Raw genomic sequence first — 19,021 nt, 5'->3', positions numbered from 1 at the left:
CCAAACTGAAGGTCTACAGAGCCATTGGCGGATCTCATTGCCATATGCCTGTGAAAATTGGACAGTGTACCAACAACACACCAGGGAATTGAATCACTTCCATTTGAATTATCTTAGATTCTCAAGATCACCAGCAGGATAAGGTACCAGACACTGAGGTCTTTCCTCAAACTAAACTGCCAAGCATTCCAACTCTACTGCAGAGAACACAACTCCATTGGGTTGGCCACATTGTTTGAATGCCAAATAAATTGTTTTACAGAGAACTTACATAGGGGAAGCACTACCAAAGTGGTCAAAAAAAGTGATACAAGAATAGTCTCAAGGCATCTCTTAAGAACTTTAGAATTGATTATATGATAGGGGAGAACCAACACATTTCTGTCCAGCATGGCATGCCCTCATCAGAGAAGATGCTGTGCTCTATGAGCAAAGCAGAAGTGAAGTAGCCCAAAGGAAATGTACAAATTAAGAGTGGCCACTCCAATAGTGGCAGACTATTCCAAACTTATATTGATTTGATCAGCCACAGTAGGACATACTGTAACTCAATTCTAGCATAGTGATGTCATTTTGGTCGTCTGAAAATAAAGGACAACTACAACAACTTGTATGACTATGGACCAGTCACTTTAACTCTTTAGTAAAGAGTTAACTCTTTAGAACTTTTTCTGTTCTATTTAATATGGAACTAAACACATATATTACATATCTAGTACTGTGCCAAGTGCTTTATAAAAATTACCTCATTTGACGTTTACAAACAACATGGGGAGGTAGGTGCTATTATAATCTACATTTTACAACTTTAAAAAACTGAGGCAGAGGCGATCAAGCAACTTGCCCTTGGGAATATAATAACTATCTTAGGCCAGATTCAAACCCCCAGTTCTTCCTGACAGAACCAAAGCTCTATTCACTGTACCATCAAGCTGCCTTTTATGGAGAATAGGACTAGATCTTAAAATCGATCTTAATAGACTGGGTGAATAAAGTAAATACATACCAACACCTCTCCAAAGGAACTCTTAGAGCTAATGTGTAAGTGTGATATGGCCTTTGTACTATTTACTGAAAAATAGCCTGGATTTCATAAGTTTTAAATAGAATCTAGTTTGTTGGAACTTATTGATGAATTCTGCAATTTAGATTCTGAGAATGGAGAATACCATGAAGATACTATATTGTATTTTATTGCACAAAAGAGATTTTTATAATATATTTATAATATACACTCTTCATGTATGATTTTTCCAATATAACTACTGTATTATTTGCTACACTGAATATTTCTTTACTAGAACTGAATAATGTTTAGGAAATTGCTCTAATGTGTCAAGTTCAATCACATTGAGTATATCTATACTCAAATCTATTAGAAAAATGTAAATATCAGCTAAATTAGGTTCTCAAATTAAAATTAAAATGCGCTTAAGAGTCAGTTTGAAAAAATTTTAAGGTACATGTTTATTAGCAAAGGCCATGGTATCATAAATTAGACATTACAGTCTTTACTTGGAAAATTTTGTGTTCTAAGCAAAGATGTTGGTCCTAGTGACCTATTCGTCAAACTAATCAACTTATATTCATGCCAATTTAGAATTTTCTCTAGTGATCCAACCAAATCAAACTATACAGACCAACTCCCTTACCCCCCAAAAAAACCCTCCAAAATCCATCCAATCAACAAAAGACGCTCCCAAACCAAAAAAGTACAAAACCAAAAACCTAGAAAATAAAAACAGCACTGGAAAAAATTAGGAATCAACATACTATCTAGAAGTGAATAGACAGGGTTTAATTCCATTACTTAAAAATCACAGTAAATAGTAATATGCATATAACAAGTCACTTTTTCATAACTGAAATAACTACCTCAAGCACAGATAAAGAGAATATCAGAATAGATTAGCTAACACAATCCTAATAAACCATATTAGTTTTTTTCAATTTCAGCTTTTTTCTCGAGGGCAGAAGTATGGTTTTGTTCCCATTAGGAAGACAAAAACCAGAATGATACTAGTTTTCCTGAATTCTCAAAGTTCCTTAAAAACTTAGGAATAATGAAACTACACAGGTGTCAAGTAATGCATACAATTTAAGTTTTCAATGACTTAGTCCCCATTCATGTAATAATTAACAAATTTAAGCATTTATTATATAATTGGAATTTATGGTATCCATTTGAAAAACAAATTTTTTTTCTCAAATATTTATTTAGCTTTAAAAAATTGTGTTCTGGAGTTTTTATCGAAAGAAAAGCTGATATACAATTTACACAAGATATCAAAAATAATTGGATTCAAAAATAGAGGTAATGCTTTTTGACTTCTAATTCAAATACTTTAACTTGCTTCTCTCTCCTCTACTAGGCCCCAAAATAAAGCCTGACTTCTTATTATTCTATTTAAATTCTACAAAAGCAAAGCTGGATCATTCATAAAATGTATCTTGTATTTTTTTGCTGTGTCTTTGCTTACTACTGGTAGTCTTCTTTCATATGAAATCAAGATTCATCTCAAAGACTAACTCTTCCACAAATTCTTTCTTGATCATCCCGGGGAAAATATTCTTTCCTTCCAAAGAGAACTTTCCTTGTACCATACATATAGCACATACCATCTCTTACATTTATTCCTTGTGATCCTCACAATGCTGTCCACACAGTCATTAAATAATAGTATTCGTTGAATGAGGCTGAAATACTAAAGTTAAATTGACCCTAATAACTCAAAAGAAGAATGTCAGAAAAATTTGCATAATTCAGAACACCTTTGATCTTTAAACAAATATATAATAGAGTCTGAAGATGTTTGCTAGCAAAGTTCGTGAATAGAAATAGATAAAACAGTAAGAAAAAAATGCATAATTCTCATGGGGCAGCGGTGCAGATATGTATTTTAAAGTTGGCTTATTCTTTGGGGGATGGAGGAGGAGGGAAATGCTGCCAGGAAATTCAGCTAACTTCTCTCAAAAATCAAGAATTTTTTTTTTTTTTGATGTGCTACAGGTAAACAGATCAGACTGCAAAGGCACAACAATTCCAGCCAGTCTAACATTCAAGACCAGCCAACAAAGTAGGGAAAAAAAAAAATCTATGTATGTGTGTGTGTATATATATATATACATATATATATAAAATTCCATCTGTCTGATACCTTGAAGGAACAGAAACAGAGGAATACGCCATTACTTTCTGAAGGAAGGCCAAAAAATATTGGGGGAGCTTACCTATCTTTTATAGGCAGCAGGGCTCTTGAAGGAGGGTCTCCAAAAAAGACGCCTGTCACAGAGCCAGATTCCTGTCCTCACCGCAGAAAGGTTGTACTGGGTGAACAGATGAATAAAATATAAATTAGCTTTCAATAGACTACTTTAAAAAATACTTTGTCTTAAAAACCCAGAATGGATGTTTGAAAATTACAATAAATAACTGCTTAGCTGGAAGAATATAGCAAGAACAAGAAATGTACAAAATCAATAAATTCATTAAAAAAAAAAAAGACCTTAAATAGGTTGAGAATTGTCTAAGCAGATATAATACTGACTTTCCAATTTTGCCTTCCAACAAAGTCTTAATGGCTCAGAACTGTTCCATGATTCATAAAATATGGAAATCATGGGCTTTAGTTAGAAGCCAGAAACAATACTCACTTGATAGCAATTCTTGGTCTATAAAATGAGAATGCTCCAATCTCATTTTCAAAAAGATAAAGAGTGTGTGTGGGGAAAACCTCTGGAAGTGGAGAGTGGGGTTTCTTCAAGTTATAAAAAATTTCAGGACATCATCTGGCACCATCAGTACCTCAAACACAACACAATCAATTACATCTGATTTCTTCCTCCCCTCTCCCTCTGACTTCATAATTTTATATGGGGAACTACTTGGTTTTTCAGGTTTATAACACTGAGATTTTTCTCTTCTCTTACTACTAGTACTAGTACTACTACTACTGAAAATAGCTTACATTTATGTAGAATGCTATAAGGTTTGCAAAGCATACTTTACAAACATTTCATTTAAGCCTTGTTAACAATCTTATGAAATAAGACATTCCAGCTATTAATATTCCAATTTTACAGAAGACAAAACTGAGTCTCAGACAGTGACTTGCCCATGGTCACAAGGCAGAATCTGAATCTAGGACTTTCTGTTGCCATAATTAGGGCTTTGATATATACCATGATGCTTTTCTGATTCTTCTCTTTTCCTTAAGTCTCACATTCAATCTTAAAAAGTGTTATCAATTCTAATGCAACAATCTCTAGCATCAATCTTCTCTGTTATCAGTGTCATCATCCTAATGAAGGTCCCTTATTTACCTATCTGGACTATTGTTAACAGTTTCTTAGTTTTCCTACCTTTCCCCATTTCCCTTTCTTCCAGGTCACTGTCCCTATCATTGCCACAATAAGCTTTCCTATGAACAGAACTCTTCCCTTATTCAAAAGCTCCCAAGAGTCTTAAATTCTACTGTACAAAGAATTTCAGGTTTTTTACAAATCTTCTCCGTCTTCCTTCTGATCTTAACTCAGGCCATTCCCCTCCATGCATTCCAACCAAACATTTTTATTCTTTTATTCAGATTGTGCCTTGTGACTGAAATGTCTTCCCTTCCATCTTTTTACTGGTTGAATACCTTTCCATCCTTGAAAAATTAATTCAAATGTCACTTCTTCTAAGAAGCTTTCCCTGATCCTCCTGGTTGACAAAAACCATCCCTCCCTCTCAGGCACACGGCGCTTTTTATTTTTGTACTTTTGTAATGCTGCACTTATGTTCTATTGCATACTACAATTATCTGGGTTGATTCCTTATTCCTCTACTACACTGTTAAGTTATCTGGAAGGTAAAGGCAGAGTCATCTAACATTTTTGTTCCTTTAGAACTTAGTGCCCTGTACAAAATAGGTACTTACTATTATATAATTATTTGTACTATATCCTTGTAATTATACAAATTTGCAAAGTTTGTATAATATCATCTTAGGGGACTGATTCAATCTCTCCTAAGATTGAGTAGCATAGAATACTTCCAACTTCCTGGAGCTCCTTCCTTATCCATAGACTAATTTATTACAGAGGCAAACAACCCGTAGCAATTGCTGCTAACAGTTATTTCCCACCAAGTGACCCCCTCCATACCTCATCTTTTTTTAAGGCTTACTAATGGATACTACTTACCCTTATTGGTGTCAATGAAAGCTAAATAGGTAGACTGATCCTAATCTACTGGCATTGGACTATCTGAGATACATTCTGATCTTTCTTAACGATTCTATATCAATTCAATTATTTTGGTGCATACAATCTAATAGTAGTAAGCCTTCTTTGATTGGTTATATGGTAACCTCAGAATATTTTCATGGAAAAGTAAATTTAATACTTTCCCCACAAGTTCCCATGACCTCCATTTCCAAAATTTAAATGTTTTATTTTAATCTATTCCATGACAATTGAGATGCTAAGTGGTTATACAAACCTGTTTTCTGATATACATACAAACATCTGTGTGTATATTTGTATATGTATGCACTTAACTTATTCCAAAGGAACAATTTAAATCAGCATTTATATAACTGACTCCAGAAAACAAAGAATAAAATACTACAAAAACACATTATTTTACCTCTTCTTCACTTTCTTTATCTTCTTCCTCTGAAGAGTCCTTTTCTTTTTTTTCATCTTCACTACTAGATTCATCTGAAAGAATTTCAGGGCATTTGGTACGCTTAGCCTTTCGTGACATTCCAGAGCTGCTCCGTTCCTTTTTACTGCCTTTACTTGGTGTTTTTTTTGATTTTGGCAATGGCTGTGTAAAATAAGGTGTCATGATAAAAACAAAACAAACAAAAAACACCCCCAACAAATATCTCAATTCCAAAGTATTAAATATTGCATTTGATAAAATTCAACTTTACTGACACTACTGGCACTGAACCTGTGATTTCACTGGTACAGGTAATTCCCTAGGTCCTCTTATCAACTCAAGCTGGCACCTTCCTTGAAATTTATCATCTTAAGATTACTTATAGAACTGAGGAGTTATTTGCAAAGTTATTTTACTATCACAAAATTCAAAAAGGAGGTAGAATGGGAAAGATAATTTCTCAGGGAAACCATTTACTTCATTACCTCAATGATGATCTCCCTTAATCATCTCAACCAACTTTCACACTAGTGCTTTAAATAACTATCCTAATAAATGAATATGCTAGTTCAGACTCCACATTCTATCACTCTGCCATTCAATCTTGTCATAAAACTGAAGGCCATTTTATCCTTGTGATTAACTTAGACAGCCTGGTCATAACAACAACAGGCTAGTTAAACTGACAAACTAATTTCTTTTTCACTCATCAGCACCAAAAGCAAATGTGATTAATGAACTCAAATTCCCTTTCAGCTCTAAAGCAATAATTCTCAGATGGCCATGGAAATAAAGATTTGTTTGAGAATCACCAATTTTAAGGGGATTCTAGAAATTAGCTGTGACCCTGGAAAAGTCATGTGCTTGCCTTAATTTCCTTATCTGTAAAATGAGCCAGAGAAGGAAATGGCAAATGACTCCATATCTTTGTGAAAAGAACCACAAATGGGGTTATGAGGGGCTAGACACAACTAAAAACGACTTAAAAGAAATTCATCTAAGGGATGGGAACCCAACATTTGTTCACTTCATTTTATGCACTCTGGATATGAATTATGATTTGTATAAAATGTATACCACCACCAGGATATCCTTTAATAAATACAGGAACTGTGGTCAATGTTTCTAACAAATTCCAAGAATGTTTCTTGGATCATAAATTTAGTTGCTTTACTATGTCAAATAATAACTAAAAATGTTTAATTTAGAAATGCCATAGAATCCAATCATTAGATTGTTGAGAAAAATCAATTTCATTACTTAATCCAGCTGTGATTCACATTAAATTCTATTTTAGTAATGTTTTGCACACATTTTTAATTTTAAAACTAGAATATATTAATTTTTGGTATCACATTCCCTAACAGTTTTCTGCAATTCTTCCCTTGGACCAGATTTGTGATTTCATTAGTGTATGGAAGTTCCAGAGTAGAAATTCCCTCCAATGATAAGGATTAGCAATTCATTTGTAAATTAATCTTTAATAGATTAAGGGACTTGTCCATGACAAGTAGACTAGTATCTAAACCCAGATCTTCCAGACTTCAAGGTCAGCCCTCTTTTTTATACTACATTTCCTCTCCTGATAAAATCATGTTTTGTTGGATTCAGAGCCATCACAGGTTCTACAATTTCCTCATCAACTTAGAAATATCTTTTCCACACTTTTCCCTCTATCTCATGCTTGCTGGGATCCTGATTTCAGACTTGTTTTGTGTAAATATTTTCTAAATCTGGCCCAAACACAGTACTATTACTACCCAATCATACTTCTTGATACTGTTTAGGGTGGCAATCACCCCACTTCTGCCACATTTTGAAATTAGCAAACTTATCAGTCAATGAGCCCGATCAAGGAAAACTTTCCTAAAGAGCCCAATTGGATTTCCATGTATAATATCTCTCAACAGTGAAAGGAGAAGAAAAGGGCTACAAATTCAGAGGAAAAAGGCAAATTTACATACAGATTACAAGGAGGAGAAAAAACTTACTAGACTAGAAAGGCAGACATGGAAAAATGAACGGACTGACTTTCCAAGAGTTTGTTTGATTTAAAAAAATGAAAGGGTATAGTGCAAAATCCAGTCTATGTATTTTCTTAAACGTTAGTTCATGAGAGTAGTGTTTTGCTTGATATCAATAAGAGGGAATAATTGTTGAATAGAATCTTCAGGATATATTTGAAAAGAAAACAAAAATAATGCCAGTATTGATACAAAAAAATGAGAAATGACTGCTAACACAAATCTCTTATAATGATGAAATTTTAAGTCTTTGTGGCTTCCAGGAAATAATCTATGTGGAACATTCTTCATTGATTGCTTTGAGAAGTCAAAACCTACCTTTTTAATATATGACTCAAGAGGGAAAGGGTCCTGTATGTGCCAAAATGTTTGTGGCAGCCCTGTTTGTAGTGGCTAGAAGCTGGAAAATGAATGGATGCCCATCAATTGGAGAATGGTTGAGTAAATTGTGGTATATGAATGTTATGGAATATTACTGCTCTGTAAGGAAGGACCAGCAGGATGAATACAGAGAGGGCTGGCGAGACTTACATGAACTGATGCTAAGTGAAATGAGCAGAACCAGGAGATCATTATATACCTCAACTATAATACTGTTTGAGGATGTATTCTGATGGAAGCGGATCTCTTCAATAAAGAAAGCTAATTCAGTTTCAATTGATCAAAGATGGGCAGAAGCAGCTACACCCAAAGAAAGAACACTGGGAGATGAATATAAACTGCTTGCATTTTTGTTTTTCTTCCCAGGCTATATATACATCCTAAATTCAATTCTCCCTGTGCAACAAGAAAACTGTTCGGTTCTGCACACATATATTGTATCCAGGATATACTGTAATCTATTCAACATGTAAAGGATTGCTTGCCATCTGGGGGAGGGGGTGGAGGGAGAGAGGGGAAAAATCGGAACAGAAGTGAATCCAAGGGATAATGTTGTAAAAAATTACCCTGGCATGAGTTCTATCAATAAAAAGTTATTTAAAAAAAAAATGTATATACACACACACACACACACACACACACACACACACACACACACACAGACTCAAGACTCAAAACTCTTCCCTAACACATACACCTCAGGTTACTACCCTGAAGGCACTCCAAATACTTTTCACTCTACCCCTAAATTCTTAGAGTTCTATATTTTCAGGCACAAGACAACAGTTAACATTTAAAACATTTTTAAACTATCCTCATACTTTTTGTGTTTAGGTGAATATAAGCTCTTCATAAGAGATATTATTCTACTGGTATGCTAATGATTGCTTTAATTAAGATTTAAAAAGCTACCTACAAGAAGAATATTTTCAACATTGAAAGTTTTGAACAATTAAAAAAGAAAAAAAAATCTTACTTTGCCAGAAGGCTTTGGATGCATTAAGAAATTCAAGATCCTGGTTACCAATTCACTATTTATGCCTGATCTCTCCAAATCAAGAACTTCACATATGCTCTTTAACATGGCATTCCTAAATCTAAAACAAAGACAAAAAAAAGACTTTTTAAAAAGTCTTAACATATCAAAAAAAAATTAGAATGAGTATTTTAAAATGTTCCCATCAAAGACATAAATTAATGAAATAGCAAAAAAAGAAGTTTCCTACAATGTTTGTTTATTTTTTTCTTTTGAAGAAGGAGGTACCAAGTCAACATTCAAGTAGATGATGCCAAGGCAAGGAAAAAAAATTAAATATTTATAGGTATCCGAAATTTCTATATGCCCAGACATTTTGGAAACTCATTAAAACAAAAAGTAATTAATTTAACCAGAAAACATACTCAAAAGTAGCATTTGCTGATAGATTTAGAATTTCTCCAAGTATTTCTATCTACCAATATATCTTACTCCAATGACCCATAAATGACATGATGGTCCTTAATGCTCAAAGGCTACATCAAAACTGTGTAAGCCTGGACAAGTATTGCTAAACTACAAGAGTTTCCTCACTATTGCTAACTGAAGACTAAATTCAAACTAACTAAATTCAAAAAGATTCATTCATAAAAGTCTGAAAACTCAGGGATTTAAAACAAAAACACTATATCAACTAATCCGAAAATATGAACAGATTTGTAGTCTAAAGAAAGGATACTAAGACCAAAAAAAAAAAAAAAAAGATCACAACAGATTTTTTTTTTAAGGTATAGGCATAAAAACACCCAGTTTTAAAATGAATTCATTAGAAAATCTTTTACAGTAAATTGTAAAGTTAGAAAATTTGAAGTTAACATTCTTACAGGGCCTTAACATTTCTTTCCTTTCACTACTCTAACTGTACAATTACTAAATAGTACATTTTGTGTTACAAGGTGTCTGGAAATAAGAATTTTCAATCTTATCATTTAAATCAACTGCAGCATTTTAAAAACATTTCTTTCCTAGAGGAAATCTCCCCAAATAAACAATTATATTAAATATTGTCTTATGCTCACTAGGCAGTGAAGTATACTGCTCATGATAAAATTATTATTAATAAAATTTCCAAGAAAAACAAAACTATAACCCATAGTAGGCATTGTTCAGTATTAAGAGCACTAAATTTGGATGTCAGAAGAGACCCCAGTTTAAATCTAATACTTATTAGTTAAATGACCACAGTATATAAAATCACCTTTATAAAGTCACCATATCTTTATTAAAAGGTGCAAAGGGAACTATGATGAACTACCTCTCTCAATAATTGTCCTGTGTAAAGTGTTTTGAAACAATGGAATGCTTATGTGAGCTATTAACAATTCAGGAAGATTACTTCACTTAGAAAATGGTTTTACACCACCTTTCAACTTACTGAAAATGCTATTGTAGACAATGAAAACGAACAATTATTAAATCAAGTATGTATTTGTATTTGGGAAAAAATTACCTTTTGGGTATGACCACAAATTTTTTGAAGCTATAAGAACATTGATCAAGATATTTATTTACAAACATTTTATATTTATAAATATAACTTACTTTTTCAACATTTCTTCCTTTTTTTTATATTGATCACTTCCTTTTTCGAACGGAAAGCCACTGAACTGACCCACATTCTTCTTCAGAGAAGCTACCTAAAAATGTTTCTCTTATTAATACTGTAATTTTCCAAGCAGACTTTTTTAAAGTAGGGAATAGAAATTGTTAATACTTGAAAACACTCTCTATTTATATACGCCTTCAGATGCTCACTTAGAACTTTCTTTGCTATTAATAATAGGAACACTGCAAATGACTTGTCATTTAACATTCATCATATATATGAAAAGCTATATACAATTGTCAACTTGTTGGCTAAGTCCTTGCAAAAAAAAAATCAAAACTTTCATTTTACTTACCCTCCTCTTTTCTCTCCAATTAAAGGTTCTCAAGCACATTTCAACCAGTAACATAACATTACAAAATTCCTTGTCTTTCAGGGTACTTTATAACACATAATTCAAACAAAAGCATTACTTGAGCATTAATGGGCATGGAGTGGGAAGGAAGAATCAGGACTGTTCAACTCAAGATGTATTACATTTTACAAAATGGATAAGAGTTTTGAAGTTTAAAATTTTAACTGCATGGAATTTAAAAGAATCCAATAAAGAATTATTTTGTAAAACTAAAAAATCACAGTTTAAAAATATAAGGTCTCATGCAAAATGTGTCAGTACTGATGTAAAAACACAGTTTTGCTAAAAACTATAACTAAAAAGATATAACAAGACTAAAACTAAAAGATATAACAAGATTCTAATAATAAAATATTAATATCACTAATCAAATATACTTTGAATTTTGCCTGAGCTACAGGGATCCCTTTCCGCCCAAAAATTTTTATGTGATGCCATGTATATAGATATACAAAATAGTACAAAAGCCAAACATTTACTGATGATAAATCATAATTTTGCCATCTTACATGGGGTTATAACCCACAGTTTAAGAAGCTTTGCTATAGAACAGTTAGTTTTAGTTTATTATTGGTTAATGCCCACACAAAGTCCAGTTATAACTTTATGTCTGAACCAAAGAGGTAGAATTGTGTAAAAGAAAAAGACTAGAAAGATATCATTAATTGGATAAAGGGACAATATTTAGCCTAAAGAGAAGGAAAAGTTAGGGGACATATGGTAACTGTACTTAAGAAGTTGCATATGGAAGAATAATTAAGAGTTATCTGGTTTAATTCCAGAGGGCTGAAGTGGGATCAGTGATAGAAGTTGAGAAATGGCAGACTTAAGATTGATATAATAAAAAAACTGAACAATTAGAGATACCCAAAGGAAAATGGAATGCCTTATGATTATGAGCTAATGAAAAGTCTTTAAGGACAGACTGACAATGCTGTAGAGGGGATTATAAATTTGACTGGATAATCTGAGGTCCTTTCCAATATGAATGCCACCTACCAACTATATAGCATTGAGCCAAGCATCAGCTAACTTTGAAGTATCTCTGAAATACTTCAATAAACATGTTAAATACCAGAAGTCTAAAATAATCCTTACTGTGCCTGGCCTGTTGTAAAGTAGTTTATGAAGATTTCTAAGTTCATCAGTTTTCTTCTTACTTAAAAAGAAGTGTATTCTTTCAATTTCACAAAGTTTCTGTCCCTTTCCTGTAAAAAAAAAAAAAAAAAAAAAGTTAAATAGTTAACATTATAAATTTAGCTGAAAAACTATATAGTACTTTATTTTATATAAAACTTCAAACAAAATTTTTAATAAATTGCCCAGTTTATATAAACAATTATTTAATTTGTATCAAGGAATAAGAAGACAAATTTCAGAAATTATATTAGAAACAAAATATATTCTCTAAAAATAAAACACTATTAACACTATTTCATCACCACTTGGACATCGAGTATTTTACTACAATATGGAAGTAGAAAAAGAGGCTATGGGATACCATATATTTAGGGTTGTCTTATGTATGTTCAGAATATAATACTACAAATATGGGCAAGGGGTAAATCATGACTCTTGTTGCTAAACTGTATCATCAAAAGTTTCCACAGCATGCATGCCTAGTTGGTGAAATCACTAGTCCAGATTGAAAAAGAAATACATACTTGCCTTGGGCAATTGTAAATGGCTCCCTTTGAAGGGAAGATACTTGCATTGTCAACCTCTCCACTTTCTTCTTCTCTCTCTTGCCTTCTACGATGAGACTCTTTTCTGAAAGATAATTTTTTTTTAAATAGCAAGAAGCTTTAGGTATGATCTTCAGCAGGCTTTCTTCTTGATAAGTGAAGGGGATCAAACCTGAATGCCTCTTTTACTTCTAACATAATGGTTCTGAAGTAGTTGTAATATGCTGCTTACTTTCTGCCTATCTGGGCTCAAACCCAAAAACACCATACAGTCTTTGTGAAAACATTAGGTAAACATCTATGAGGGAAAAAGACTCAAAAAATATTCAACTACATTAATATGGATTAGCTCATGCTATTCTATTCCACTATTAGCAATCCCTATTTCCTATTGCTTTGTTTTTGTTTAATCATTTTTCAGTCATGTCAACTCTTCATGACCTATTGATACTTATGACTAAGGAGAGAATACACCTAACTTGTCTCTAGTAAACAGAACATTAGGAAAACACAACACAAGCATTGTCAGGATGTCAGGATTTTTTTCAAGGTTACTATTTGATTATCATTGGACTCATTCTTCCATTTCTTAAAACTTTACTATCATATGCTTATTTTTGCAGCTAACTAAAGTTAACCATTCAACAAGTTTTAGCCTCCAAAAATAAGAGATGACATTATTTCCAGATTCTATTATCTTTCATGTAAAGAAATAAAAATGAGTGGTCTTTTTTTTTTTTTGATCACTTATATCCTTAAGGGTAGCACGCTTATGGTTTTTTGTAGCATTATTTACAATACAACTGTGTGTGTGTGTGTGTGTGTGTGTGTGTGTGTGTGTGTGTGTGTATGACAATGGTCTTAATCCATCAAATAGTGAGAACCTACTATGTGCACCACTAACATAAGTTGTGTTAATCATTCAACAATGAAAAAGGTTTGAACATCCTGCTTAGCAAAAAGCAGTCAACAAGTTTTTGAGAACTGCTGAGATAGATCAGAAATATTCTGAATACATTAATATGGGACTAACTACTGAAAAACATTTATAGATTATATCCTTAAATGTGGAAACCCAGGGCTCCTGTCAAATGGCAAATACTTAAAAATTGATTTTTTATTCATTAGGCAATATAAAGAGGAGTTCTTATATTTCATGGACCTCTGTCTAGTGAAATGTTCTCAGAATTATGTTTAATTTTAAATATACAGAATGAAATGATTATAAGTTCCCAGAATATTCAAAAGGTAAGGGACCAGCTTGGCATAGTCATGTTTATAATATTAATTGTAAACAATGCTGACCCAACACCACAAGCCTGCCATCAAACAGTAATTTATATTTAGCTAGACTGAGATTTCTACCACTAAATCTCAGTGTTTTGTGTAAATTTCTTCCTTTTTCTAAGAACAATTTCAAAGTTCCACATTTTCTGTATAATTATCTTCAAACTTCCAATACCCATGATTATTCTAAAAGGACAATTTCTAAGTTGGAGAGTGGCTTCAAGCCTCAGTTTTAATTCATCTGGCCTATGGGTAATATTGTTCAGGTCAATGCAAATGTAACTCAGAAGAATATGAACTCCAGGGATCTGCTATGGTTCTGTTTATATGAAGTCCTCCAAAGACTTGTGCATAACAAATATAGTAATAAAGTTTAATTGGCAATAACCAGCCAAAATTGAAAAAGAATAGTGGCATGGGTTAAACTTAAGTAGACCCTATTCAGTATGATAAATGTATATCATCAACTGCTTTCCATCATCCAGGATCTATGGTGAGTAACTATTACTGAATCTAATTTGACAGCAAAAGTTACACCAGTGAAAAACTGCTCACGTGAATAAGTTAACACTTAAGGAGGTTCCTAACAGCTTTTAATGGTTTCACTAGCCTTCTAAGGACACACACAAGCCTGAGATGAATGAAATTCTTATTCTACCTCACTTAAGGAGTTGCCTTGTGCAGCTAGTTGCAGTTGGATATAACAAAGAGATATGAAATTCTCTGAGCTCAAAAACAGGTTTTACTACAATACTCACAACTTAAGACTGATAAAAAGTGGTATAATTTAAAAAAGCATCAAACTTGGATTCAAAAAAACAACATCTGCCACCGATGTAACCTGAACTCATTTCATCTTTCTAGCTTTTAGTTTACTTATATGTATAACAAAATTAAAGACTACTTGATCTAAGATTCTTTTCAGATCAAAAAAATAAAGTCTCAATCACCTTTTATTTTGTTTCTCTCTCTCTTGCCCTCCCTACTTTAACTTTCCCCTTTTAACTGGTGATAATATGGAATGAAAATATATAGAAACAGCTAATTAGCACTGTCAGGAAGATCCCAAGTTCAATCCAATCTGAGCCCAGTTTTGTGCTTAGGCAAATCCCTCAACCTGGTTGCCTCAGCTTCCTTAAATGTAAAATGGGGATAATGGATAATGGCAGCACCTATCACCCAGGCAGGATTATGTTAAGATCGTGCATAAAGCACTTAATAAACGTCTAATAGATAGTAGTTATTATATAACTTACATAGTTATTAAAAAAAGATTCTCTATTTTAAAATATGTTATATTTATTGTTCTTAACTGAAAAGTCAGGCATTTACCTTTTTCTTGTATGGTCTTCAGTTTTCTGGAGCCCAGAAACAATTATCATTTAAAAAAAGAAAGGTACCAGATCGTTGACCAAAAAAATGGTAATTGGTCTTTTTCTAATATTAGTATTATATTTATTCATGTAAAGAAAGGAAAATCTTGATCAAGATCTAGTCTTTTATTAGACTAGACCAGATTCAAGTGGTTAAGAGTATTTAAAATATGAATACACTCATATCCTAGGAACTCAAAAATTTCCAAAAAAGTCAAATCAAACTCTATCAACTAAATTTAGGAAAATATAAAAAGCTGTTAAGTCACCTGAAGATAAAACAATGGTTTTCACATGGATATAAATAAATGCCAACTAATGTGAAATGTTTGTTAGAGAAATTTAAACTTTCAGGCTTAAAAATTCAGTGGTTGAAAATAGTAAAGGAAATCTCAAATCTCTCCCTAGCTCCCACTGGAATACAGTTAAGATGGTAATACTGTCTGGCCTTCTGAGTAAATAGAGATCACTTTATATATCTGTTGAATCTGCAAGCAAATTCTTCAGGGTACCCTAAACCAAACAGTTCTATTACTCCTATTACTGCTTCTTCCATCTTCTCCAATAAGCAAAACTTTATAGGAAGGGATGTCCACAAACCTTTTAAGTCTACAAACCAGAACATATCTGACGTTAAGAGATCTCAGGGTAGGTAGAGAGGCTGGGACAGAGATCCTGAACTGATTCCTCTTAATTCCAATGCATTCCTTCAGTCAATTATTTCCTATTTATTTTGCATATAGCTTGCTTTGTATATACTTGTTCACATAAGGTCTTTTCCTATTAAAATACAATATCCTTTAGGTTGGAGACTTAAAAAAAAAAAAAAAGTCTTTATATCCTTAGCACATTATCTGGCACAAAATGGGCACTCAAATGTTTATTGGCTGATACTGACTGATTGATTCCTGAAAGATAAATGAAATTATATAGGATACCACCCAATCTGAATTTGAATTCCTAAAGCCTCAAGCTTGTGGCTGAAGAATAAAAACTGGTTAAGTAACTTCTATCAGCATGGCTCAAGTAGGTAAGGGACTCTTTTGTGGGGGAACTAAGTTCAGCAATAACTAGAAGAAAGAATTTTTTTATATCTATTATTCTTTCCAGCTACTACCCAAACCCAAGCAGTTCCCCTTTCCTAAGGTTATCCCTTACTTTACTAAGTTCGAGTGAGAAAATCATTTTCCATTCTATCTTAAAAAAAAAAAAATCTATTATCTCATTTTCTATTACCCACAACAATCCCAAATGATTAACAGCCTTTAGAAAAAAATTTAGATTCTAATAAAACAACTTTTAGGAAGTCATGGATACATACACTAAGTTGAGAAACAGAACAGAGAATTATATTGATAACTTGATGCATGTTCCTTTCTTTACATTAAAACAAGTATTAAGTCCATGGATACATACACTAAGCTGAGAAAGAGGTGAGAAGGAAACTGATAATTCAATGCATGTTTCCTTTTATTAAATTCAATTACAATGGTGGCAGGATCACTTTGCTACCAGAAATAAATAATATGGCATTTCTGTTTACCAAGCGGGAAGACAGCCGTCAGGGCAAATTCTGGACGGCAGACTGGTAACTTCCACCTTTCATTCATACCTCCACATATTTAATATCTCAAAGACTAGATGGTACAATGACCATAGATTTCTAAAAGAATGTGGCATGCAGCAATAAATCTTCTCCCACCTTTTTCTTCCTCCTCGTCCTCTTCATCCTCGTCGTCCTCCTCTTCTTCCTCCTCGCTCTCTTCCTTGTCGGGAACTTCGGGGTCTCTCTTAGGGGCGGTCTGAGAGGATAGATCCTCCCCCTCTAGGGTGGGGGCTGAAGAAGACATGCTAATAACCTGCAGAGGAGGAAGGGATCGGGACAGAAAAGAGATCTCTGGCCATCTTTTAAGTATCCGCTTCTTGCCTCTGCCCTTTACAACGCCTGCTGAGGTGAAGCCCTAGGCCTCCTAAAGGAGATCACAAGAATGGGGGTTCCTCCCCCGCCCCCCACTCTGCGCTTCTGCCAATGCTTTCCTCTACCCCAAGCTCCCTATCAAAGCGGGCCAAGCAGCCCTCGGGAGCCCGAGGTTGCCCCTCCCGCAACCCCTCCCTCGGGGCGGTCCCCGAAGTGTTGTGGTAGTCCTTCCCGCCCCCCCCTTCCCAGGCGGGAAAGGAGGGGAATCCAAGGGACCCGCAGGCCATCGCCCGCCCCCTAGCGGGGCGAGGCGCCGGGGCGCTGGGCCCGGCCGGGCCGGCCCGGGCCGGGCCCGTGCATCCTGCGCAGCTCGGCCCTCGAGCTGCAGCTGGGCACCAACCGCCACCGAGCAGTGGGGCTCGGGAGGGGCGGCCGGCAGCTCGGGGGCGCCTGCGCCTCAGCTCCGTAGGCCGCCCGAGCCCAGCGGCGTCTGCTGCAGTTTCACTTTCATGGCGGTGCCTCCCGGCCCCGCAGCCCTAACAGCAGCCAACCCTCCCCCTTTCCCGGCCGGGCACGGCGCCTCCTTCGAGACGTCCAGCCGCTATCCCTCCCTTCCCGCCGCCCTCGCGCCCCCTCACCGGTAGGTCGGGGATGTCTGGGGACTCTCTGGCTCGTGAGGCGAGAGGAAGGTTCCTCAGGTTGGTGGGTGGGGGAACGGCGGAGGACCCTTTCTGTCTTTTTCGCGCGTGACGCTTCTGCACCGTGTCCCTCCCAAGAAGCCACCAGATTTTCAAAATGGCGGTTCGGGAAGGAAGCGGGAATGCAGCAGCCAATCAGCGGCCCGCTGTGGAAGGTGGCTAGGCGAGGGGTGGATCTATGCCTCCTAGATAGGGAGGGGCTGAGGGCGGAGCTGGACGCTAATCTTCGCGGCAAGAAGTGGGGAGCGCGCGGGGCTGCCAGAGGCTGGCGGGATTCAGGCTGGAAGGAGGATGGGGGAGGTGGCGGGGGGTGGAAATTATAGATCCCTGCTGTGGTCCCGAGCGGCGCGCGCCTTAAAGGCGGGTAGGGCGTGGGCCTTAGAGGCGCCTGCGCGCGTCTGGGCAGCATTCGTGCCATCCTCTCCCTGGTAGGTCGCGTTGCGAGTACGTTTACAGAAAAACCTAGTAGGACTGATACAAAAGGGTGAAACCAGCGGGCATCGACCCTGAAGCTTGCCAAGCAGTTGGTTCGGCATCGGAGAGACAAAACTATCTTGTTTTTCCTTAAATACATCTTTCCCTTAAAGATGATGTTGCCCTTTTCTTTGGAAGAGAAATATTATATTCTCTGTAATTGTCCTTGTATATTTTTTAGTGACTGTTGTTTTTCACATGTATTGGAGAGATTTAACTTATCTATCAGAAAAAGGATCGAGTTCCATAAGTACCAAGACTAGAAGAACAAGAGATCCATTAGAAAAGCTTCTCATGTCATTACTGAACATGAATGCAAAAATTGTTAATAAAATTATAGCAAAGAGATGGGAATATATCCAGTACCCTAAAGTTGCTTATCCACGGGATGCAAAAATGTTCACAGAAAAGCAGTTTATTTAATCACAGAAATATTAAATTTTTCCGTGATCATATCTTTTGAAGATATAGGAAGTTTCAAGTGAGATCACCAACAATAATTTGTATTATTATTTAAAGCTTATAAAGCTAGGT

The 19,021-nt window shown here is 35.2% G+C and overlaps 1 protein-coding gene across 1 annotated transcript in view; it reads right to left on the bottom strand.

Moving 5' to 3' along the window:
• DEK (DEK proto-oncogene) overlaps nt 1-18,107 on the bottom strand; it is a 29,434-nt gene extending 11,327 nt beyond the window's left edge. Inside the window, exons 1-7 of the mRNA XM_051970628.1 lie at nt 17,954-18,107; nt 17,100-17,256; nt 12,721-12,822; nt 12,151-12,260; nt 10,634-10,728; nt 9,032-9,152; nt 5,630-5,812 (exon numbers count right to left, since the gene is read on the bottom strand). Of these exons, the coding sequence (XP_051826588.1) occupies nt 5,630-5,812; nt 9,032-9,152; nt 10,634-10,728; nt 12,151-12,260; nt 12,721-12,822; nt 17,100-17,247 (759 nt within the window). The 5' untranslated portion in view covers nt 17,248-17,256; nt 17,954-18,107. The remainder of the gene's footprint in view (nt 1-5,629; nt 5,813-9,031; nt 9,153-10,633; nt 10,729-12,150; nt 12,261-12,720; nt 12,823-17,099; nt 17,257-17,953) is intronic.
• Nucleotides 18,108-19,021: the final 914 nt, after the last annotated feature.

Source organism: Antechinus flavipes, chromosome 1, assembly GCF_016432865.1.
Source record: "Antechinus flavipes isolate AdamAnt ecotype Samford, QLD, Australia chromosome 1, AdamAnt_v2, whole genome shotgun sequence".
Lineage (NCBI taxonomy): Eukaryota > Metazoa > Chordata > Mammalia > Dasyuromorphia > Dasyuridae > Antechinus > Antechinus flavipes.
Note: the sequence above shows the minus strand (reverse complement) of the source record. Positions and strands in the feature narration are given on the sequence as shown.